At 49.5% G+C, this 23,735-nt stretch overlaps 1 protein-coding gene across 1 annotated transcript in view; it reads left to right on the top strand.

Moving 5' to 3' along the window:
* ARID1B (AT-rich interaction domain 1B) overlaps positions 1-23,735 on the top strand; it is a 107,714-nt gene that overhangs the window by 79,985 nt on the left and 3,994 nt on the right. Inside the window, exons 9-15 of the mRNA XM_027774692.1 lie at positions 5,208-5,346; positions 6,417-6,589; positions 11,422-11,572; positions 14,318-14,414; positions 15,922-16,705; positions 20,729-20,859; positions 23,172-23,730. Coding sequence (XP_027630493.1) covers positions 5,208-5,346; positions 6,417-6,589; positions 11,422-11,572; positions 14,318-14,414; positions 15,922-16,705; positions 20,729-20,859; positions 23,172-23,730 — 2,034 coding nt within the window. The remainder of the gene's footprint in view (positions 1-5,207; positions 5,347-6,416; positions 6,590-11,421; positions 11,573-14,317; positions 14,415-15,921; positions 16,706-20,728; positions 20,860-23,171; positions 23,731-23,735) is intronic.

Genomic DNA, 23,735 nt, shown 5'->3' with positions numbered 1-23,735 from the left:
GTGAAATGAAATTTGGACTTGCTTTTTAATGCCCTCAGTCCAGCCCATGCTCACATTTGGAGAATCCAGCCAGCGTCACGGTAAAGGACCATCTGGCCTACCATGGTGGTGGTTCAGCCGTGACCTAGAGGTCAGGACTTGCGGGACTAGGTGTGATGAGTTTACCTGAGCACTGATAGGCAAAGCCCAGTGATGGCACCCAGCCTCTCTCCTGCCTCTCCAACCAGCTGTCAGAGGCCCACTGTGCTTCTCAGCTTTCCTACTGGCTTTGCACTGCCCGTCAGGGTTTCATACTGGAAGTTACAAAGTCCGAGGCAGAACCCTGTCAAATGCAGTATGAGAGGCAGGAGGGAAGGGCACCAGCCTTGGCGACCTCACTCAGAGCCGACCATTCTCGTCATCTGTTTCGGACCACTGGTATACGCAAGAGCTTCTCGCAGGCCTGTGGACCCCCCGCACGTGGTTGCTTTGTGCCCCTTCCTGCTCATGGGATGGGACACTGGCACACGCTTGCTGTGAGCACAGTAAGCAGCCCACAGTTCCAGGGCATTGCAGAGTGCCAGACGTTTGTCCCAGTGCCTGTCATTTCATCTTCACCTCAGCCCCGTGCTACTGACCCCATCTTCCGGTCCTTGAGAAAACGCAGGTGTGTGGAATCCCAGGTGTTTTCCTGGAGCTCGGTAGCTGGGGCACAGAGTCTAGGCCGGCCTCTTGGCTCTCATGTGTGTGTACTGGGCCCACCAGAACCGTCTGTGTTGGTAGTACCTTTGTAGCAGGCACAATGCTGGCACGTAGGACCCAAGGGGAGAAGTCATTTGCCTTACAGTAGTTTCCTCTAGCCACCAGCTGGGTGGCAAAGTTAATGCCCCCATTGCCAGTGCAGGGAGCTCATATCAAGACTCTGTCGGCCCGAAGTACACTCACAGTGCGCATACCTAGCTTTGGGTCTCAGGTTCAGGTACCAGTCATCACTGCCCCCTGCAGCCCACCCTTACAGACTTACAGCCTTCTCCATTCAGAAAGCACCTTAAAACCTGGGCAGTCTGGGGACCAGCAGATGGCATAATGGTTATATCACTGGACTCCCCCATGGTCAACCCCAGACCCGGTGGTTTAAAACTTATGCCGGGCACGTGTGCATGCGTGCCCAAGATCCCAAGAATAGAATGGAGGAGAAGAGATTGCTGCACAGCCATCTCCCCCGAGGGGGAGGGGTGAGTTCTCTTTTTCTCTCTCTCTGGTAAGCACACGCCCCCTATAACAAAAATCTCTAATAAAAAAATAAAAACGGGGCAGTCTGATTTTAAAGATCTCACAGCATTACCTTCAGCTCACAGAGTAAACCGCACCGCCTGTGAATAGCTCTGAAGCCATTTTCCAAAATAAAAACCCAGTAGGGTGTAGGGACCAAAGACGTGATGTCTGCAAAGATCTGAGAGTGTGTTTTATTAGCCAGGAAAGAACTCGTGTCGCCGAGCAGGCTGCACTGTGCGCGGTAAGCGCTCGCCAGTGTGCGTCGCCGCAGTCCAGGCCCCGTGGGGCATAGAGCCCCAGGAACGGGGGACCTGCCTAGTTGCTTCTTTCCTTTTCCTCTTTTTCAAAACTGCCGATTTTTTGTGGCATCATTATCATTTTAACTGTGTAAGAGAGCCCGAATGGTCGAAAGCACATTCTTCCCAGTGGCCCAGATGGAGCGGAGGCCCTGTGACATGGGACATGGTTGCGGCAGAGCCTCGGTCTTGACCTGAGTCAGGAGCCAGCCAGAACCCCACACAGAATGCACCAGACACAGCCACACAGGCCGGGGGACTGAGCCGCGGTCTCCCAGAAGCCGCATCTCAGCAACATCCACTGAGTCAGTGGTCCCTCTGTCACGAAGGAAAGTGTCTCTGAAATGTTTTCATTGTCAAAGAAGAAAATTAAATCCCCGGCTCTTTGCCGTGTTGAGTGACTGGTTCAGCCAGGCCTCTGTCTGTCTGTCTGTCTGTCTCTCTCTCTAATTGCCGGAAGCTGAGTGCATGTGTGTGTGAGCAGTGCGGTCACACCACAGCCCTTCTGTCCTCTGTTTCTCCTTCCCGTCAGGATCCCGCGCACACATGCACACGCGCCTGACCCGGGGTTTGAATCCTGGTCAGCCAACAGGGCTTACCCACTGCACAATGGGGCCGGCTCGTTTACCACACACTTTTTAAAAACTAATTTTCAGCAAAAATTTTATTCGAAGTCAGTCACCTTTTCCCTAAGAACATAAGTGTGGTTTATTCCTTACCAACGTGTCCAGGCAAACTAAACTAAAGGATTCCTATGGAACATTCTAGATTGTTTTCAGCTTCACTCTAATGCACCTACAACCCTCCTGAATCCCTTGGCTACATTCTTAGTGCAGTCCCAAGTCCTCGGTCTTGGCCCAGTTTCCCTTTGATGTCCTGTACGGACTGAGACCCAGGCAGGCATGCCTTCTCAGACTCTGCGCTGCACTGGGCGCTCCCTGTGGAGTGACTGGGTCAGCCAGGTTCCTGTCCGCCAGCCACCAGAGCAGGTTGGGGACAGCAGGCTCCCGTGTGGAACCTGGGCAAGACCTGGGAGTATGGTTTGCATCTTTAAGGTGCCAGGGGGATCTCGGGAGAATGAACCTATAGCAGGTTGTGGGGATCTAATGAACAGCTCGGGACCACCTCCCCAGGTGGAGGGGGCAGCCTGGAAGCTGAGGGGCCAGGAGTGGATGGCACAGGGCAGGGCAGGGCAGGCCCACATTCAATTAGTAAGTCTGTAACCAAAGCCCCATCCATCTTTGCTGGCAGGAGGCTGACTGAATTTCTATTATTAGCTGACAGGTGATGTCACAAAACCTGTCACAGATCCAACCAGGGAATCCTCAGTGGAAGATAAATGAGAAAGGGGCTCAGGTTATAAACAGAGGTGCCCTCTGGCTGACCCCAGACACTGCAGACCTGGGACACAGCAGCCATGCTTCTGTCTCCCGGCTCTGCTCCCGCGTGCCCGCCAGAACTAGGGCACCAGATCGTGCTGTGTAAATTACCTCCCCAGCTAGGAGCCGGACTGCCGTCTGAAGTGTGCGGATGTACTTAACCTTCGGTGGCCTTTCCATTGTTTACTTTAGAGCATACATCGTAGCTTCTGGCAAGACTAGGGAGAGCCTAGAGAGCCTGCAGCCTTCTCTATTCATGCAGTTGCAAGAGGTTGCATTCATTTTTTTTCTTTGAAAAGGAAAAACACTGGCTTCACTGACAGAAGCACTTTTCTACTCTTTATTAGCTGTAAATGCATACTTGTAAATAAGGTCATTCCACCATCCCCTGGGGACTGTGTTTCCAGCGAAGCTGTCCAGGCTATGTGGTGTCTGTACCTGGGCCAAAGATGGGACTCATTTCCCATTAGCAGCGCAGGGGGGAGGGCGGGGGTGGATGCGTCTGTAGGATTGACCTCATGCATTTATGAAAGACTGCTTTCTTCTTTCATTGCAATCCACCTGGTTAGTACATTTCCAGGGTTTCACCAGAACTTGATTTGTTAGCATGAGTTAACAAGTTTTCCCAAAGCTTAAATTAAAAGTCAGCCCTTCCGGTAGAGTGGTACGTTCTCTGTCACATCTGCTCCGCATGTGACGACTTAGTGTTCGGGATGTGACACAGGATGCACAGCTCTGCAGTGGTTGGGTGCATCCCACCAGGAGCTCGGCAGACCCACCTGGCCAGACATAACCTGCGGTCAGCTGAGGCTCACTAGCCTGCTTTCATCTTTTTAAGTTTGTCTGTTGCATGTCTTTAATGAGGAAGTGCAAATGCACACCCGAGAGACAGACCCTTCCCAGGCAGCCAGGGTCTTGGGTACACTCGTGCACAGAGGTTTGAGGTCCACCTGGATCTGCACCGGCAGCCAGCCCTGCAGTTCCCACTCTGCTCATCAGCACACTCCCACCCATACTGCACTGCTGAGCTGGGCATGCCGCATAAAAGGCACACGCTCATTTCAACGTCCGAGCCCTCGCAGTTCGCCCTACTCCCAAGTGTTTTGTTTCTTACTCTCTATTTTCTCTAAAAGTGAAATGTAAATAGGGTCATAATAGTGAGTCTTGGGAACGTCATAGGAAAGGCAGTGTAAGCAAAAACACATCCATGCATGGCCGCAGTCCTGCCCTGCCCATGTTTCACACACTGCACACGGGCAGGACTGCTGTGCTTGTCCGGGATACGGGGATGCACTTTTTGGACATAGAAGTAGCCTAGACACATTACTTATTGGTAAGCATTTGTTTGCATATGACCATTCAGTGTCTGTTGAGTATCTAATAACGTGCTAAGGACGATGGTAAATGATCAAGTTGGAACCCTTAAACTGTTGTTTCTCCAGCAAGGCAAGGTTAGCTTTTTTAAGGAATCCTACTTAAGATTTGGAAAACACCAGCTTAGTTCTAAGTTCTGTTATTATAATGTAATTACAAAAGCCACATTTCAGAACTCCGGTAACATCAAAGAACTCCAGACCAGACCCAGCCCACCCTAAGAAAACCTGGCATGGCGGCGCCCCTGATCCCAGCAAGCAGGAGGCCTGTGATGTGTGGAGCTGTCTAAAATTCACCGCGCACACGCTCCCCAAACCAGCATAATGAGCTTTTTAATAACAAATCTGATCTCAGAGCTCCAAAAAATGACTGTCACTGACAGAACATCAACACATGCACGTGGTGAGACAGGACTGAAATGGCATAGACTTACCAATTAGAATCATTGCTTTTCACATTAATTATCTCCCATGGCCTAAAACCCAGAACCAAGTTTTCCAAGCGCAATAGTCCATCAAATTGACGGACCAAAACTTTCATCCCATTTTTCTTTATTTACATTTAGATTATCTCTAGTATAGACAACACTGAAATAAACATTTTTCTGCCTAAAGCCTTCTTTTTATTATATTATGTTCTCGGGATAAATACCCAGGGAAGCAGTTATGCAGTAAAGTATAACCGGCCTACAAATGCAGGGTGTTGCCAAGCAGTCCACATTTTTAAAAGTCTTACTGATTTTCCCTGCAGTAAGGGAGTAACGCATTTTACTACGTCACTGTCGGCAGTGGGGGGCGATGTTGCTGATAACGTTGTGTCGTGTTTTCTTTCATTAGTCATTGGCAAGGAGACACTTCCTTGGTAACCTCTGGTTTTCCCCATTTTCCCCTGGTTCTGCTCTCAGCTAACTCAGGATCCTTACAAGGGCCACAGACACCCCAGTCAACTGGCAGCAACTCCATGGCAGAGGTTCCAGGTGACCTGAAGCCACCCACCCCAGCCTCCACCCCTCATGGACAGGTGACCCCAATTCAAGGTGGAAGGTAGGTGGAAAACCGGACAAAACCATGTCCGCTCATCTTTCAGTCTTCCGGAGGCAACTTCATAGAGAAGAGAAATGGTCTCCCTAGAGAGCTTGTAACTCTCTGTTACTACTTGTTTTCGTTCATGGTTGTCGGTGGGTTTGTTTTAAGAATTATTTTATTTAATTTTATTTATCTTTATTATTTTCCACTTTGACCAGAGAGAGAGGGAGAAAGGGAGAAAGCAAGCTACCAGGTCTGGGACTTCAACCATGGTCAGCCATGTGGGAGTCCAGCACCTTTAACCACCACACCACCTGCTGGCCCCATTGTTCATTTTTATGCTCTCAGCTAACTCAGGATCCTTACAAGGGCCACAGACACCCCAGTCAACTGGCAGCAACTCCATGGCAGAGGTTCCAGGTGACCTGAAGCCACCCACCCCAGCCTCCACCCCTCATGGACAGGTGACCCCAATTCAAGGTGGAAGGTAGGTGGAAAACCGGACAAAACCATGTCCGCTCATCTTTCAGTCTTCCGGAGGCAACTTCATAGAGAAGAGAAATGGTCTCCCTAGAGAGCTTGTAACTCTCTGTTACTACTTGTTTTCGTTCATGGTTGTCGGTGGGTTTGTTTTAAGAATTATTTTATTTAATTTTATTTATCTTTATTATTTTCCACTTTGACCAGAGAGAGAGGGAGAAAGGGAGAAAGCAAGCTACCAGGTCTGGGACTTCAACCATGGTCAGCCATGTGGGAGTCCAGCACCTTTAACCACCACACCACCTGCTGGCCCCATTGTTCATTTTTAAGAATTATTTGATTTAATATTTATTTATTTATTTATTTTAATTTGACCAGAGAGGGACAGGGGGTGAAGGGGAGGGAGAGAAAGCAAGTCACCCAGTCAGGAACTTGAAATGTAGTCAGCCACATGGGAGTTCAGCACCCTTAACCACCATGCCACCTGCTGGCCCCATGTCGGATGGTTTTTGCAGTTACAGGCCTCCAGGGTGGCTTGTTTTTTGTATACAGTATTTGGAGGTCATTCTTGCCCTGTCATTAAACTTTGGTATCTCACCTGTCTTCAGAAGCAGTACAATCAGCGTGCACGACCCATTCTCAGACGTGAGTGATTCGTCATTCCCCAAACGCAACTCCATGACTCCGAACACCCCCTACCAGCAGGGCATGGGCATGCCGGACATGATGGGCAGGATGCCCTACGAACCCAACAAGGACCCCTTCGGTGGAATGAGAAAAGGTATGCACAAGGGACTCAAGCACTGGTGTGGCCTGGAGAGTGTGCCTCCACTCATCCCTGACTGGCTCCCTGTTCTTCCCAAATGTATTTGCGTGCAGCCGCGGGGGCACAAGTCCCAGCTCCCAGCCTATTGGGTCTGTAGCCTTGAGGTATTCAAAGCCACATCGTGGCTTACTTTGCTCACCTGGAAATTTGGGAAGCAATAGGAGCTGCTCCAAGGGCATGATGAGGGCAACTTGGGTCAATGCACACAAAGCCCCCGGAGAGCACCTGGCAGCAGGGTGAGTGCGCCTGCTCTGCTTCTAGCCGGCTTCAGGATTGGCCTTGTTACATTAGCAAGAGCTGGTCATGGTGCTGGGTGCTGGGTAGTGTGTTGGTTAATCAGACACAGTCCCTGCCTTCATGGAGTTAGCAGACTCTCAGGAGGAACCAGTCAGGTAATAATCAAAGATTGTGGTCAGGAGAAGAAAGGAAACGAAAAGGAAGAAAGGATACGAGTGGGGGCTGGGGGGCCTGGGAGGGACAGGAGTGGCTTGGTCAGGGAGGGGGCCGGGAAGGGAGTGTCCACTGAGGCCTAGAGTGAGGAAGAGCAGGCGAGGCTGGGCAGGGCTGAGACGCTCAGAGGACTGAGGGCTGAGGGCAGCCAGCGGCAGGGGCTGTTTCGGGCCCTTACAAAGACCAGTTGGATTTTCCTCGAGGCAAAAGTCAATATGCAGAGAAGTTAAGACTGTTGGGTCGCCAGGAAAGTCATGATGCGTGGTGGCTTAGAAAAACAGAAAGAAATGCATCGTGACTTCTCTGACAGCCATTATGGAAGTGTATCTGGCAGCCGAGTGCCTCATGAAGGCGGCAGGTCAGAGTGGAGTGCCCCCACAGGAAGGAGACCCCGTCACCCGATATTTGAAGTGCTCATGGAGTGAACGTGGGGGCTCAGGGAGAAGAACCGTGTCGGTGTCTGGGAGGGCATGGGTGTCTCCACCTGCAAGGTGGACGGCCAGGAAAGACGGGCTATGTGGGGTGGGTGTCGAGCTGAGCAGAGGCTGGGCTTGGAGCGTGGTTCCGTGTGTGTCCACAGAGTGGGGACACTGTTCTGTAGAAATGGCGTCCACAGTTGTGTGGACAGGGCCCTTGAGAGTGAAGGCGTAGGAGAGTCCTGTGACTAAGAAGCACCAGGTGGTTTTCCTCAGGCTTTGATGGAGTCCACACTGAGGCTGGGGCAGAGCCGTGTCCCTTCCAGCCCCCTACGGCCCAGGGCCTGGGTTTCCACAGCGTTAGGGACCAGTGGGAACTGCAAGAGAAGAATCCAAAAGTTTCAGGGCTGCTTATTCCAAGTAAGATTTTACAGAGCACTCAATAAACCTGTAAGCTAAGGAATTCAAAAGGTCGGTGAGCGTAGGAGGTAGCTGATTCCCTAGTGGCGTACAGTGCTGAGTGGAACAGTTTCCTAGTGCTTTTGGTACCAGGATTTTCACTTCTAGACTCTGAAAATATGATGGTAACATAGAAAAAATAATAGTATTTGGAATCTGACCTAAAAAGATACTGTGAACCAGTCCGGTGTCCTACCTGTGTGCTATTCAAGGGGACTTAAAAACGTTTGTGAGAAACTAGAATCATAGTACAAGTTTTTTGGTGCAGAATATCTTGAAGTACATGCATAGTTTTTTGAGAACACGCACATTTCATGACCACTTTTTTTTTTTTTTTTTTGAGAGAGAGATTTTTGCTTTAGGGGCACATGCACTTGTTGGAGAGACAAACAGAGAGCTAAAGTGAGAAGTCACCCCCTAGGAGAGATGACCATGCCACAGTCCTTCTCCATGCTCCTTAGGATTTGGGGCACACATGCACATGCGCCCAGCGTGAGTTTCAAGCTGCCAGGTCTAGGACTAAGACACTGTGCCACCTGCTGGCCCCATTTCATGCACTTTTTAAAGACCCCTGGTATGAGACCACAGGTTGTATTTTTCTTGTTTCCTCAGGCCTGTCATTTTTCTTAGCACCAAATAAATCTGGGAGGTGATGATTATGGGATTACCTTGCTGGGCCCCAGGTAGAGAGGTGAAGTGTGTTTTCATCAGCCACATGCATGGTCCGTGACGAGTACGTCCCTAGTATATTCAGCTCGCCCGCTGCCTTGCAGCACCGGCATTTCTAGAACCAGATAAAGCAGATAAGTAGAAAATCCATAGGGAACATCTTATAGCCCTGTTCCTAGCCTAAGTACAGTTTCCCATTCTTCACTTTGCCCGCTTCTGTCCATGAACTTGGTGCTGCCCTGGTTTTTCCTAATGACCAAGCTGGGTGGAAAGCTCGCTCTCTGTCACTGTTGCCGCTCCCAGTGGCATGGCCATGTGGTCAGAGAGGGGCCCCCCTGAGCCCAGTGTCCAGAGCCCTGTGCTCACCTGCCGCCTTCCCCTCCTGCTAGCCTCCTCCAGCGTAATGAGACGCGTGTGCTCCTAGCTCCTCGGTGCCGGCAGACAGCTCCTGTTACTCTCCCCCCTTGAACGGGCACAGCCTCCGCCCCCAGGGGTGGATGGGCTGTTAGGCGAGGCGGTGACTGTCAAGTGCAGCTTTCATACTTGTGCGAGTGTTTCTCTGAGTTTGAGGTCAGGAAGGAGAACTGTTGACTCAAAGGATACGAACTTCATTTGGTTTACTGAGAGCAGCTTTGAAGGCGTACTGGACGACCCAGATTCCGTGGCCGTGAGCGGCCACGCCGAGTTCTCTTGTGGCTCCATGCTGGACAGGTGGGCCTCTGCTCTGTGCATGGCAGGCGGGGCACTGAGGTGGCTGCTGCCGTCTGGGAGCCAGGTGTCCCTTGGTGCCTGGTGTCTCTGGAGGCGCTTCTTCTATGTTGCCTCCCGGGTGCCTGCAGCCTGGCCATGGCTTCCAAGACGGCTCACTCAAGGAAGACCAGTGCCGGTTACCTGCACCGAGACCCTCTGGCAGGTCCCATTGCCAGAATCACGTGCCAGTCTTGTGACCAAGCAGAGTCACCTTCGGGGAGGCCTTCGTAGACTGCAGATGCTGGAGAATGTGCTTTAAGTGGGGGTTGCCAAAGGGCAGCCCCCATAGCAAGTCCTGGCAGAAGTCGTGCCCACGCGTGCTCTCAGCAGGAGCACGTCAGAGGGTGGGGTCTCACCCACTCTCAGAATGATCGTTGTTCGTCTTTACACCTGCCATTCAGGTTGGCCAGAAGAAAAGGCCTCATAATTGTTTTAACTTACTTGGTAACTGGAAAAGTCATGACACGTGTTTGCATAGAGAAATACACCATGACTTTTCTGGTGACCCAATCAATGTTTTTAAATATTAGTGAACTGACATATCTTTTGATATGCTGATTGGACCTTTATCTTTCTTCTTTTGTGAATTCATATGTCTGCCCATTTTTAACTTGGTCGTCTTCTCCCCTGTTAATTTTCAAGAACTCTTTGTGTATTGGGGCATTATGCTGTTTAATTATACTGCTTGGTTTCTGCCTCTGTGTTTTGTCTCTGCAAGACAGTAGGTACCCTCAGAACTGGTTCTACTACAGGTTGATGTAAACCCACATAGATAGAAAGGGTGAGAACAACATTACAAAGTGAAATGGATCTTACCAGTATTTGTGCCTCTCCACCAGCCTTAGAAAAATATGTCAGCTCACAAGATTTAATCAGCTTTTTTGCCTCACATAACATAAAAGGATGAAGAAAGGTGGCTGTACTGTATATCAATTAAAATTTGTATTAAAATGTTTAATTTGCCTTCAGGCTAGTGTTTGGACTTGACCCAGTTTCCTTCAGGCTCTGAGCTGAGGTCGATTCGCATATATGACCTAATTGGGACTCTGTCCTTGGTTAGAAATAGTCGTACCTTTCCCACCCTGAGCTATTCTTGACTCCCTCGTAATTTTCTCTATCCTGGTTTGGGTGAGTGCTTGTGCTGGGCTTCCGTTTCTTTCTCATAGGGGGAGGGACTGACTGTGTGCCTGATGACAGCCCCATCGTTCGTGGCATTGCCCACCTCACTTTGTAGACAGAGTCCGACTCAGGAGTTAGGACTGACTCAAGCAGGTTGTGGGTCTTGGCCAGACCTCAGCATTGCTCCCTTAGTATTGTGGGTGGGGAGTACGCGGCCAGGTCATTGGCAGAAAGCAGCCCCTTGCAGCTGTAGGGTGGGCCCGTGTCTCTGGTTGACTGTCCTCCATCCCGTTCCCTCACTTACACATGGCACAGCACGGCAGTGGCTTCTCCAAGGCCAGGAGGAGACTCGAGCTGCCAGACCAAATTAATGAATTTTTAAATTAATTGCTAGAGGACATATATGCCCATCAGAGAGAGAGAGAACCTCAATGGGGCATGTCACCCTAGAATCCTTTTTCCTTTCTCTCTCTCCATTCTGTTGGATCCTGGGTACACATTCACACACCCGCGACATGTTTTTCTGGGTCCAGGTCTGAAGCCGTGGCAGCAGTGTGGGCTCTGCTCTGCATGCACAGGGCTTGACCACTGCATTAGGGGCCACCTTGGGCCTGACCTTAGAGGGCTGCCTGGACACCCTGCCGTTTGGGAACTCTGTAACTTCTATGGCACCTGGGCGGTCCTTTTGCCATAGAGCATGCTGTGATCATGGAAGTGTGACCCCTTCACCCCACAAACCCTGCCCACACTTAAGGGGCGGGGCTCGCCCAGTGCACACCAGGGTGGGGTGGGGGTCCTCTGCTTAGTGCCGTGGTCAGCCGGATGAGGGTGAGATGGACACCCCAGCGGCAGAAATTACTGCGGGGGATGGGCCCCCTGACTCGGCCGACACTCACTTTTGTGCCTTGGTTTGAAACCCCGCAGTGCCTGGGAGTAGCGAACCCTTTATGACGCAAGGACAGATGCCCAACAGCAGCATGCAGGACGTGTATAACCAAAGTCCCTCTGGAGCCATGTCCAACCTGGGCATGGGGCAGCGGCCGCAGTTTCCTTACGGAGCCAGTTACGATCGAAGGTGAGTATTTCTAGGATGCAGGTAAGAGGCCGCTCTCCTCATGCACACACTTCTCAGCCCAGGGAGCTGAACCCTGACCACAGCACACAGCGTCTACCCTCTCGCTGGCATAAGTGAGGAGGCGGTAGCTGCTGACCACCAGGCGAGTGTCGGTGGCCTCTTCAGTAGAGCCTCATCCCCCCGCCCGGTGCAGCTGTGTACGTGTGAGCACTTGCCCAGAAGCATGCATTGGATAAGTAAGAGTGACTCTGCTCTGGCCGTGACAAGAGTCTTCTCCCTAAGGACTCAAGAGCTGGGGCCACCCCAAGGGACGTTGGTCCACCCAGCATCCATGTCTTCTGTGAGGCAGTCACTGTCACCACCCTGAGGCTGCCCAGCTGTGGACTCAGATGCAGCTGTTCTCGGAGCCTCCGTACTCCTTTCTTCCTTTCTCCTGCATTTCCGACTCAAGGAAACGTTGGGGTTGGTGCAGCCACCTCCTGGAGAGGTCTTCCAAGCATAGCTTTGCTAGGTGTATCCACTCTCCGCTGTGAGGAGAGGGTGCCTTGATCCTGGAGAAACATCAGAGACAGGCTACCGAAGGGCCTCATGGAAGCCTATCCTGGGGAAGCTGTCCGACACTAGGAAGGCCACTTAGGTTACGGACCCATCCAGGTTGACTTGTTCGTTCTTGTTTTTCTGTTTTGTTTTTGCTAACTAGAGAGAGGGGTGAGAAAGTGAGAAATCACCCCCAGGGGAGGTGACCACACTGCAGTTCCCTCTTCTCCAATCTCCTCTCAGGATTTTGGACACACACACGGCATGATTTTTCAAGCCTGTGGGTCCAGGACTCAAACCACAGTCGTCCATGTGGGACCCAGCACCTCCCCCCCACACCCCAGGCAGCATGAAAGCTTCTGAAGTGTCCCTGTGAGGTCATCCAAAGCTGCTTCCACATGGTGGCTTCGAGTCGGGCCTCTCGCTGTGAAGAAGGCCTCTCACCAAGCCTCCGTCTTACCAAGCCCCTCTCCTTGCTTCTCCACCTTCCTAATGAGAGCAATGCTTAGAAGCAACACTTTAGAATATTATTTTTGATTTTTAAAGGGAAGACCAGAAACAGACACAGTAGAAGACCTTTCTCTAGCTGCAGCCATGCCGGCGTGCCTCGGGGCAGTGCTGGCTTCCCTCAGGGGCCCCTGGGTCAGGGCTCTCTCCTTCCATCTGTCCACGTGCCGGGGTGGCAGGGAAGGCTAAGCCAATGGAGGGTTCTTTAGTCTACTTCCAGGGGCGATGGGCAGAGTTTGAAAAATGACCGTTTTGCCAGGAAGGCTCTCATTCTGCCTTCCTGGGAGCCTGGTCCTCGGGAGTGCACGGCCATCTCCTCAGGGTGACCTGGCATTTCTCACAGCGACTGCAGCATCCATTCTGCTCTCTTCACCCTGGTGGCACTATGGCGACTCTGCATTAGTTACCCACCACAAGGGTTTCCTGGTGCTGGACTGAGGGCATCAGTTAGGTTAGTTCTGTTTTTGAGGGCCTAGGAAAAGCTATGGGTTTGGGTTTTGTATTTTGGCTTGTTGCTGGTTTTGTTTGTTTGCCAGTGGCATTAGAATAGTCATACTGGGCCTATATTCTTAAAGGAACCCAAACAGAAACTTTCCCTGTTTCTTCTAGGACCTTGTGCAGCCCAGACGTAAAAGTTAGCTTAGCTCTACCACCTCTACCTGTTTGTTAAGTTTTTTATTTTTTCTGAAAAATGTTACACTGCTTAAATTTTACCCATGCCAGTTATGTTTCTTCCCTCTTTACCCTAAGCTTCCTCCCAGGCGTCAGAGTAGTTAACTAAACCTCCCCTCTGACACGTGACAGTCCACGCATTCTGTGTGTGTGTGTGTGAATTTCCTTCTCTCTTTTTTATTAAATTAGTTAATTTATTTATTTTCTTTTTTTTTTTGCATTTAATCACTGACTTTTTACATTTTCTTATTCTCATCCCTTCTTCAACTTAGAAACATAAGCGGTGCAGTCATCCTCTTTCTTAGAAGATTGAATATACTAACTTCAACTGATTTATTTTCAAAATTCCAATCTGTTGCCCTTTAAAATATGCTGTTTTTATGATTTTATAATTTCTTGATATGGTAGCAGTTGAAAAATAAGTGTATCCTTCTTTTTTAAGACTCAGTAGGAATACATTTAAATCCATCCTGCCGTTCGTTTCTGTAGCCTCCCAGGGTATAAAACTGAAGTTGAGGATACTTGTGTGTTCAGAGTTAAGTAGCCAACTCGGTGTCATTTGGATTAATTAATTAAAAGACATAACACTTTTATATTCAGAATGAGGTGAGCAGTAGAAATAGGCCTCACGTTCTGGTGCTGCCTCTGGTGGGATGCAGGATCCTCGGTGTCTCTCCTGCCCCCCTGGACGCCTCCCCTCGCCAGCCACATGACCTCAGGAACGGGCGGGGCTGCACCTCAAAGGCAGAGGCCAGAGGCTTGGGCAGGTGCTCGCAGGGCTCCTGCCTGCTCGACCGGTATTCTGTGACACCTATTAGCCAGCAGCCCTGCCCGGGAGCTTGGCCCCATTCCGAGGCGGTGTTCCCACCCCTCGTGCAGAGAGTTCAAGTGTAGCTGCTGTTCAGGGCGCCTCTGCCAGGAGGGCAGACAGAGCCGCCCGGGCCCAGGAGTTTCCAGGAACGGACCGAGTGCTCCTCTGTCGCCCGACGTCCTTAGTAAATGAAGTTCTCTCTGAATGCCTCATTCCAGGCACGAACCTTATGGGCAGCAGTATCCAGGCCAAGGCCCTCCCTCAGGACAGCCACCATATGGAGGACACCAGCCTGGCCTGTACCCACAGCAGCCGGTGAGTTGGCGAGTAGGCGTGGATCTCTGTGTTCACTGTTTTCTCTCCTGGAGGCTGAAACTCCAACGTGTATTCCTCTTGTCACAAAAGTGGTGAGCGTTTACTGAACACTCAAGATGCATTTTGTGCTAGAAAGTACTCCTGGGAGTGCCAAGCCAGCAGATTAAAAATAGCTCTTGATGTAGGGCGTTCTGAAGGAAATACGATGCGCATAAGCAGTGAAGCCCACGCGTCCTCGTGCGCGGCGACAAACCCCAGTCAGAGTTGAGTGTATTTAAACATGTGTCTATTACGGCCACTGTTCTGTTGAAAGCCACTTTAGAACAGAAGTATGTCAGTGTTTTGGAAAAAATATGTAGAAAAAGCAACTTAAATTATGGACTAAGGATGAAAGTTGGAGTTTTAGAAATACGTACTAGCGACCACGTGTTTGGGACGAGTCGGACCGTCTCTGCTGGCTCCCTGGCAGCCCTTGCCGCCGAGGTAAGCACCGTGTACGGTCCCGCACGGCTGTCGGCACGGGTGCCCAGCGAGCAGAGAGCTGCCCATCGCCGTGTGAGTTCCCCACGTAGAGCACGTTTCCATTCCTAAACAACCTTGCAGGTCTGAGGCCTCTCACACAACAGAGTTTTGTTTTCTTTAAATACTCTTTAACCACAAAATATCGGGTCGTCGGCAAAGTCATGACATATTTTCTGTTTTTTAATACAAAAATATGTCATGGTTTTTCTGGAAACCCAATAACTTTTAAACATTTATGCAATTTGCTGGAGTGTATTTGTACAGTGAATTGTGTTAATAAACCAACTGATCTTAACCGTCTTCAAGTAGGTTAAGGAAGACTAGTTAACCCATCAGCACTTCACGGCTTCCCATCAGGAGGTTCTCGCCCACCCCAGTTAGGCACTGACCCTGGGGTTCCACAGGAGGAGAGCGCAGTAGCAGGTCCTCAGCGGGCAGGACCAGCGGGGCTTTCATGGGGGAAACCGACCACCAGCTGCCAGTCACAGTGAGAGTCACAGGATGGGTGGCAGGGGACACGGGACCAGTGTGAGGAGCCGATTCTGTTAGGGGGCTTTTCTGTAAAGCAAAATCTGAGAAGGCGATCCAACTCGGGTACATTGGACCCTAGAATCCTTAGTCCTTTCCCGTGAGGTGGGTCCTTCCACTTCTCATATCACCTCGGTGACAGCCCCTGTCTGGGTCTACCTGGGTGGTGGTCACCATCCTGTCTTGCAGTCAAAGGAGGAGAGACCTTTTACCGCCCCCCACCCCCAGAAAGTCTCAGGCACATGAAAAAAAATCAGGAGCCCCCTTCAGAGTGCACGGTCTGGGGTTACACAAGACCCCAGCAAAGTACATAACTGGTTAGTCTCAGTTGTTACGGAGCTTCCCACACCCTTTTCAACGTGAACATTCCACCAGGTAGTGCCTGTTTAGCATAAAGAGGTGTGTGTGACTCTTCCTCCAGGAGCACGTGGGCTGATTTGCTTTCTGTGCCTTTCAGAATTACAAGCGCCACATGGACGGCATGTACGGGCCCCCAGCCAAGCGCCACGAGGGGGACGTGTACAGCATGCAGTATGGCAGCCAGCAGCAGGAGGTGTACAACCAGTACGGGGGCTCGTACTCGGGCCCGGACAGGAGGCCCATGCAGGGCCAGTACCCGTACCCCTACAGCAGAGAGAGGATGCAGGGCCCGGCACAGATGCAGCCGCACGGAATCCCGCCACAGATGATGGGGGGCCCGATGCAGTCGTCCTCCAGCGAGGGGCCTCAGCAGAATATGTGGGCGACACGCAATGATATGCCTTATCCCTACCCGAACAGGCAGGGCCCAGGCGGCCCCGCACAGGCACCTCCTTATCCAGGCATGAACCGCACGGATGAGATGATGGTACCTGATCAAAGGATAAATCACGAGAGCCAGTGGCCTTCTCACGTCAGCCAACGTCAGCCTTACATGTCCTCTTCAGCCTCCATGCAGCCCATCACGCGCCCGCCACAGTCATCCTACCAGACGCCACCGTCACTGCCAAACCACATCTCCAGGGCGCCCAGCCCGGCCTCCTTCCAGCGCTCCCTGGAGAACCGCATGTCACCCAGCAAGTCCCCCTTCCTGCCCTCCATGAAGATGCAGAAGGTCATGCCCACAGTCCCCACGTCCCAAGTCACTGGGCCACCCCCCCAGCCACCCCCAATCCGGAGGGAGATCACCTTTCCTCCTGGCTCAGTAGAAGCATCACAGCCAGTCTTGAAGCAAAGGCGAAAGATTACCTCAAAAGATATCGGTAAGGATTCCTGGGTCGTGTTCCTGAAGTGCACTCGGATTGCGTCTAGGATCTGCAATCTCGGATTGCAACTGGAACTTGCAATCTCGGTTTGGTGGAGTTGCTGTTGCTCTCAAAGGGATGGCGTCCTTAGGATTATAAATGGTTTTTATGTAGGAGCAGGAGTTAGAAACTACCGATCTGCTTTAAGAAACAGTGCCAAGGTAGAGGCGGAATGAAAGTAGGGCATTTTGACTTGAGAATATTTGTAAGAGATCCCGAGGAATCCTCAGTGATTATAAAGTACCTTTTGAGTTTAAAGCTGTGACCTTAACCAAGCCACTTAACCTCTGCAGTATGTGCTTACCAGACCCACCGTGAGGCTAATGAAATGCCAGAAGGGGCCTGAGGACATTTGAAGGCAAGCCACCCTGTAATTGGGTAACAGCAGACGGTGCGTTTCCTAGTAGAACGCAGCCGCCTGCAGACAGAGCGAGATGGGCGATACGCCGTGGGCTGCGACCTGGACAAGGGAAGGAGCCCGCACAGCGCTGGGAGAAGGCACCAGAGACGTGCTTCATTTCAGTGCTGGTGCTTGTTTTTCTTTACGGATTAGAGATCGCGAAGTCTGGGAGTTCCCCAGTGTTTCTGCGTTACTTTTAAAATGCTTTTAACACAGCAAAGCAAATCATAGATCCTGGTTGCATATAAAAACAATTCTAAAAACACGACTTGAAATCATTTATCTTGCAAAAGTTTGGTGGTTAAGGCTGGATCCCACATGGTCAACTGCATGGTTCAAATCTCAAACCCGAGGGCTTGACAAACACACCAGGCGCATGTACATGCATGCCCAAAATCCCAAAAGGATTAAGCGGAGGAGAGGGAACTGTAGCATGGTCATCCCAGGTCAGGGCACTTTCTCATTTTCCCTCTCTCTGTCTCTGTCTCTCTCCAACAAGTAAACATACCCTATAGCAAATTTAAAAAATCATTTGTCTTCATTAGAAAATTAGATATTAATGATTTGAAAAATGTTTTTAGTCATTGGATATTAAGAAGGTGTATATAAAGAGAGAAAATGAGTCTTTTATGAATGGGTGAAACACTAAGCATATTTTAAGAATAGGAATATATATGCACATATGCATTTGTGTGTTTACATGTGTACATACATGTTTAAATATATTCAAACTTTTTTAATGTCTTAATGCAGGTATGCCAGTATTTGTGTTCAACCAAGGGAAATTTATGTTCCCTTTTTTATTGTTATAATTTTTTAATTTTGAATTTCTTTTAGAGATTTTTTGTTCTAGGGCATATGCACTCACCAAAGAGAGAAAGCAAGAAATCACCCCTGCGCCCACCCCAGAAGGGGAATGGCCACACTGCAATCCCTTGTCCATTTTCCTGGGATTTTGGTGCACAAGCACATACATCCATCATGAGTTTCAAGCCTCCATGTCTGGACGCGAACTGTGGTCAGCCTTATGGAGGTCCCTTGCCTTAACCAGCACACCACCTGTTGGCCCCTTTTTAAAAATATTTTTAAATAAAGCTTCCCCCCCAGGGTATGGCCTTGCTGTAATCCCCCCCTATCAGAATTCTGGGCATGTGCACACACATGCCAGTGTGTTTCCCAAGCCGCCAGGTCCAAGACTCACACTGCAAGATCACCATGTAGGATTGCCTACCGTAACCACTGGGCCACAGAGTCAAACTTTCTTTAAGGAGAAAGTTTGAGGGGGTTGTGGTTTTTTTTGTTGTGGTTGTTTTTGTTGTTGTTGTGTTTTGTTTAAAAAAAAAAAAAAGATTTATGGGACCAGCAGTTAGCGTAATGGCTATGTTACTGGACTCCCATGTAGTTGACCGCGGTTCAAGTCCTGGACCCAGTGGCTTAAATTCACGCTGGGCGCATGTGCGTGTGTGCATGCCCAAGATCCCGAGAGGAGAATGGAGGAGAAGGGATTGCGGCGTGGCCATCCTCCCTGGGGGGTGATTTCTCTCTTTCTGTCTCTCTGTCTCTCTCTGTCTGGCGAGCACACGCGCCCTATAGCAAAAACCTCTCAAAAAAAAAAATAGATTTATTTACTTATTTAAGTTCAACCAGAGTGAGAGACAGGGGGATGGAGAGTGAGAAAGCAAACTACCAGGTCCGGGACTTGAAATGCAGTCGGCCATGTGGGAGTCCAGTGCCCTTAAACACCACGCCACCAGCCGGCCCCATTGAGTTTTCTTTTATAAAAGTAATATGTGCCTACCTTAGAAAAACTGAAGAATGGATCAAATTAAATAAAGGTGGAATAGCCCCAGTGCCCTCTGCACATCAGGGTTCCCTCGCTCCCGTGAGCTCCCCGTGGCCCAGGGACTGTTGCTGGTGCAAGTCTGGTGGGCAGGTCTGTCGGCCCTCTGGAACTCAGCTGTGCGCTGCCGCTGGGCTTTCTGCACAGCTTCCACTGAAAACTCTGATACATAATGAGTTTCCTGTCCTCGCCCATCTAGGGAAAGTCCGAGGGACTTCTTATGTAATCTTTTCGTTTTCTTCAGTAACAGAAATAGGGAAATGACAAAAAATACAGCCCTTCTACCCCCTTCCTTGGCTCAGACCGTGCTCTTGAGAATCGAACTGTCACCGTCAGAGTGCTCGTATTTGTCAACAGCATGTACTGAGGGCAGGGGCGCAGAAATAGAAGAACACAGCATGAGAAAATCAAGACTTTGTGTTTGAGATTGCGCTATTTTGGAATTAAGTTTTGCTTTTATATTCGACACACCTGGTAGCCTTCCTAAGATGCCACCTCGAGACTCGAGAGCGGAGGAGGCAGAGCAGAGCAGTACTCCTTTCAATTTGACTCTGTTCTTACAGACACTGCCACCCTTACGGACTTGCTGGGGCGGGGGCAGGGGGAAGTGACCCGGAGATGAGATGAGGAAGCATGCCTGCATAGGCCTCACCACACCCCCTCCAGAAGCACTAGGGGCTCATGTGTAACCAACAAAGCAGAAAGATCTTAGACCACGGAGGTTTCCGAGTTTGGCTTATTACCTCCTTTTCAAATCTGAAAATGACCACAGCCACTGTCCTGCCAAGCATTTGTTTAAAACCAACATTTTAGGGGCCAGCAGGTAGCGTGGTCGATAAGGAGCAGTCAGACCGTGCTCTTGAGAATCGAACTGTCACCGTCAGAGTGCTCGTATTTGTCAACAGCATGTACTGAGGGCAGGGGCGCAGAAATAGAAGAACACAGCATGAGAAAATCAAGACTTTGTGTTTGAGATTGCGCTATTTTGGAATTAAGTTTTGCTTTTATATTCGACACACCTGGTAGCCTTCCTAAGATGCCACCTCGAGACTCGAGAGCGGAGGAGGCAGAGCAGAGCAGTACTCCTTTCAATTTGACTCTGTTCTTACAGACACTGCCACCCTTACGGACTTGCTGGGGCGGGGGCAGGGGGAAGTGACCCGGAGATGAGATGAGGAAGCATGCCTGCATAGGCCTCACCACACCCCCTCCAGAAGCACTAGGGGCTCATGTGTAACCAACAAAGCAGAAAGATCTTAGACCACGGAGGTTTCCGAGTTTGGCTTATTACCTCCTTTTCAAATCTGAAAATGACCACAGCCACTGTCCTGCCAAGCATTTGTTTAAAACCAACATTTTAAGGGCCAGCAGGTAGCGTAGTGGTTAAGGTGCTAGACTCCCACATGGCCAACCACAGTTTGAGTCCTGGATCCAGTGGCTTGAAACACACTGAGTGCATATGCGTGCATGCCCAAAATTCCAAGAGGAGAATGGAGGAGAAGGGATTGTGGCATGGCCATCTCCACTTGGGGAGGCATTGCTCGCTGTCTGTCTCTCTAGCAAGCGCACGTGCCCGATAGGAAAAATCTCTCTGAAAAGATAAATGAAAAAATAACAAACAAAGCCAACATTTAACTCAGCACTCTACCTCTGTTTTCCTTTTTCTTTTTTCTTTTTCCCCCTATTTTCTTTCATGCGTTAAGTTCCTGTTATTGATATGCCTGTTCTTTCCCATTTCTAGTTACTCCTGAGGCATGGCGTGTGATGATGTCTCTTAAATCAGGGCTTTTGGCTGAAAGTACTTGGGCTTTGGACACTATTAATATCCTCCTCTACGACGACAGCACTGTTGCTACTTTCAATCTCTCCCAGGTAAGCCTGCACCCGCTCGTCTAGGGACCGAGTCAGGGTCTTAGAAAGCTAAGTAGTGCCTGATGTCTTTGGTAGTCAGCACTGGCTAGTCATATGGTTGTTATAAGCCAATATTAATCAACGTATAGTTGAGAATTTAGTGAGGGATAGCATTTCTAATAATCTACACACACACACACACACACACACCTGGGTTCCTCATAAGGAAACAGTCTGTGTGTGGAAGAGATGAAAGTATTAATGTTGAAATGTTGTTTACAAGGTATATTAGCAAGCATCACACTGTCGCATGGAGTTATGGCTTTAGTCAGCCTGGGAAACACAGTTCCAGTGGGGTTCTTAGGGGGGCTTAACATGTTTCTCTTTCAATTAAAAAGAATTTTAAATTAAAGACATTTTTTGTTACCGAAAATGTATAGGATATATAGGAGTCAGGGGAACAGTTTACTAAACCCCCATGCAGCATCATTCCGCTAAAATCGTAACGAACTCACTGTGTCTCGTCTACTCCTTTCTGTCCCTGCCCCTTTAAAGCCTATTACTTTTAATGAGCTTAAAACTCCTTTGTTTGGAGTGTGGCTTAAAGTAGCTTCTAGCATAACAGCTGGAAGAGAGAAAGAGAACTCAGGTTTGGGGAAAAGGCTTGAGAGTCAGCCACCCTAAAGGCTTTTAAAAAAATAGAAGCAAAAATGAGAAAAGGTTATTTTCCCGATGAGATACAAACTCCACTTTCAGTGAAAAAGGTGAAAATATCTAATTTCCTATAGCTTTTGTCAAACTTAAGACCAGAATCCTCTACCTCCTTTTTCCTCTCTCATTTAAGTACTCAGTTGAGTTCAGAAAGACCATCTTTCAGCTGAGAGAAAGTGTATTAATAAGCTCATAAACGTTCCTAGGCAGTGGCTCTCTCACCATGACATTAGTTTCCCAACTAGTTGTAAGTTACTGAAATGCAAAATTGCATTTTATGAAACATTCTAACTCATTGATCAGGGACTAAATGGATTTGTTTTTAATATTTAGTGTTTATGAGCTATGTTGCTGAAATGATCTTCTCCAGAAGACAGAGGTGGTAAATTAGGGTAACCTCTACCACCTGAGACAAAAGTACTGCAACATCCTCAGAGTATAAACATGAACGTGGGTCTGTTTTAAGAGAAAGTAAACATTACAGAGAGTCACACTGCTTCCGCCACATTTTATCTTCCTATTAGGTGACTGGTTATTGATCACACATTTCCGTAACCAGAATTGCTTTCTTAACGTTTCCTTTTCCTTGAGGGAAAAAAGCAAACTTCAAGGGTGAGGGAAAATCGTCCATATTTCTACTTGAAAAATCGCCCACCAGTCCCCTTAAAGCAAGTACTATGTAGTTGACGCTTCGTTCCCCCTCACTTAATAATCACTCGGATTCGCTTTCCAGACACGACGCAGGCTGTGAGAGTGTGGCTGGCCTCTGTAATAGCCACGACCACAGGGTCCTTTGTGTCGCGTTCTCCTCCTTCATGGTCCCTGGCTGCGGCGTGTGTGTGTTGGGGGAGGGCGGCTACTGCTCGTGGCGTGTGTAGAGGGGTCTTACCACGAGCCTTTGCTCAGAGGAAGCAAAGCGTGTTCTCGTAGGCAGCGGCTCCCTCGCAGGAGCTTTGGTCTTCCAGGCAGTTGTGAATAACTGAAATGTAAAATTGCATTTTATTCTAACTCATCGATCAGGGACTAAATTGATTTGTTTTTAATTTTCAGTGTTTACGAGCTACTACATTGCTGAAATTATCTTCTCTGAAAGATAGATAGAAAAGATAAATCAGGGTAACCTCTGGCACCTGAGACAAAAATAATCATAAAGTCCCAAGAATGATTACCATAAAAATCCCAGCAAACAAGTCTCAGATAAATAATACAAGAAAACTGAGTCACTCTGGGCAGAAGAGTCTATGAAATCTATAGTCTCACTCTTCTAATAATGAATGCATTATATCTAAATCAGAAAAAAAAAAAAAGGTAAAGAGGAGCAAACCTCTCCTTGGTTGATAATGTTGGAAATGGGAAAATGGAAAGTAAGTTTCTGTGTTGGCAGTGGGAGAAAGCAGGCAGCAAATGAAAAATGTGTGCAGTGTTGGTTCAGGCCATAGAGGAACTAGGAAGTGAAATAAACATGTGTGGTTTACCTTTCGCTGCCCAGCCCGGGAGGGGTAGCGGTATGTAGAGGGCCACAGAAAAGCTAGCAAGCTCGCGGGTGTCGCTCCTGCTCGGTCATACCTGATGTCATGACGCTGTGCTATTCTTGTTCTCTCTTCCCCTCCTCCTCCTTCCAGCTGTCTGGCTTTCTAGAACTTCTAGTAGAGTACTTTAGAAAATGCCTGATTGACATTTTTGGAATTCTTATGGAATACGAAGGGGGACCCCCCAGCCATAAAGCACTTGACCACAATGCAGTGAAGAAAGATGACAGCCAGTCCTTGGCAGACGATTCCGGGAAAGAAGATGATGCTGAGTGTGGGGAGGAGGAGGAGGATGACGAGGAGGAGGAGGAGGATGACAGTGAGAAGCCCGAGGCCGATGACAAGAGCTCTAGTGCTCCCACCGCCCCTGATGCCTCTGCAGATCCAAAGGAGAAGCCCAAGCAAGCCAGTAAGTTTGACAAGCTGCCAATCAAGATCGTCAAGAAGAACAACCTGTTTGTGGTTGACCGCTCTGACCAGCTGGGGCGGGTGCAGGAGTTCAGCAGCGGCCTTCTGCACTGGCAGCTCGGCGGGGGCGATACCACTGAGCACATCCAGACCCACTTCGAGAGCAAGATGGAAATCCCTCCTCGCAGGCGCCCGCCTCCACCTCTGAGCTCCACAGGCAGGAAGAAAGAGCAGGAGGGGGAAGGTGAA

This window comes from Tupaia chinensis, unplaced genomic scaffold (genome assembly GCF_000334495.1).
Source record: "Tupaia chinensis unplaced genomic scaffold, TupChi_1.0 Scaffold000468_1, whole genome shotgun sequence".
In the NCBI taxonomy this organism is placed as follows: Eukaryota; Metazoa; Chordata; class Mammalia; order Scandentia; family Tupaiidae; genus Tupaia; species Tupaia belangeri.
Note: the sequence above shows the minus strand (reverse complement) of the source record. Positions and strands in the feature narration are given on the sequence as shown.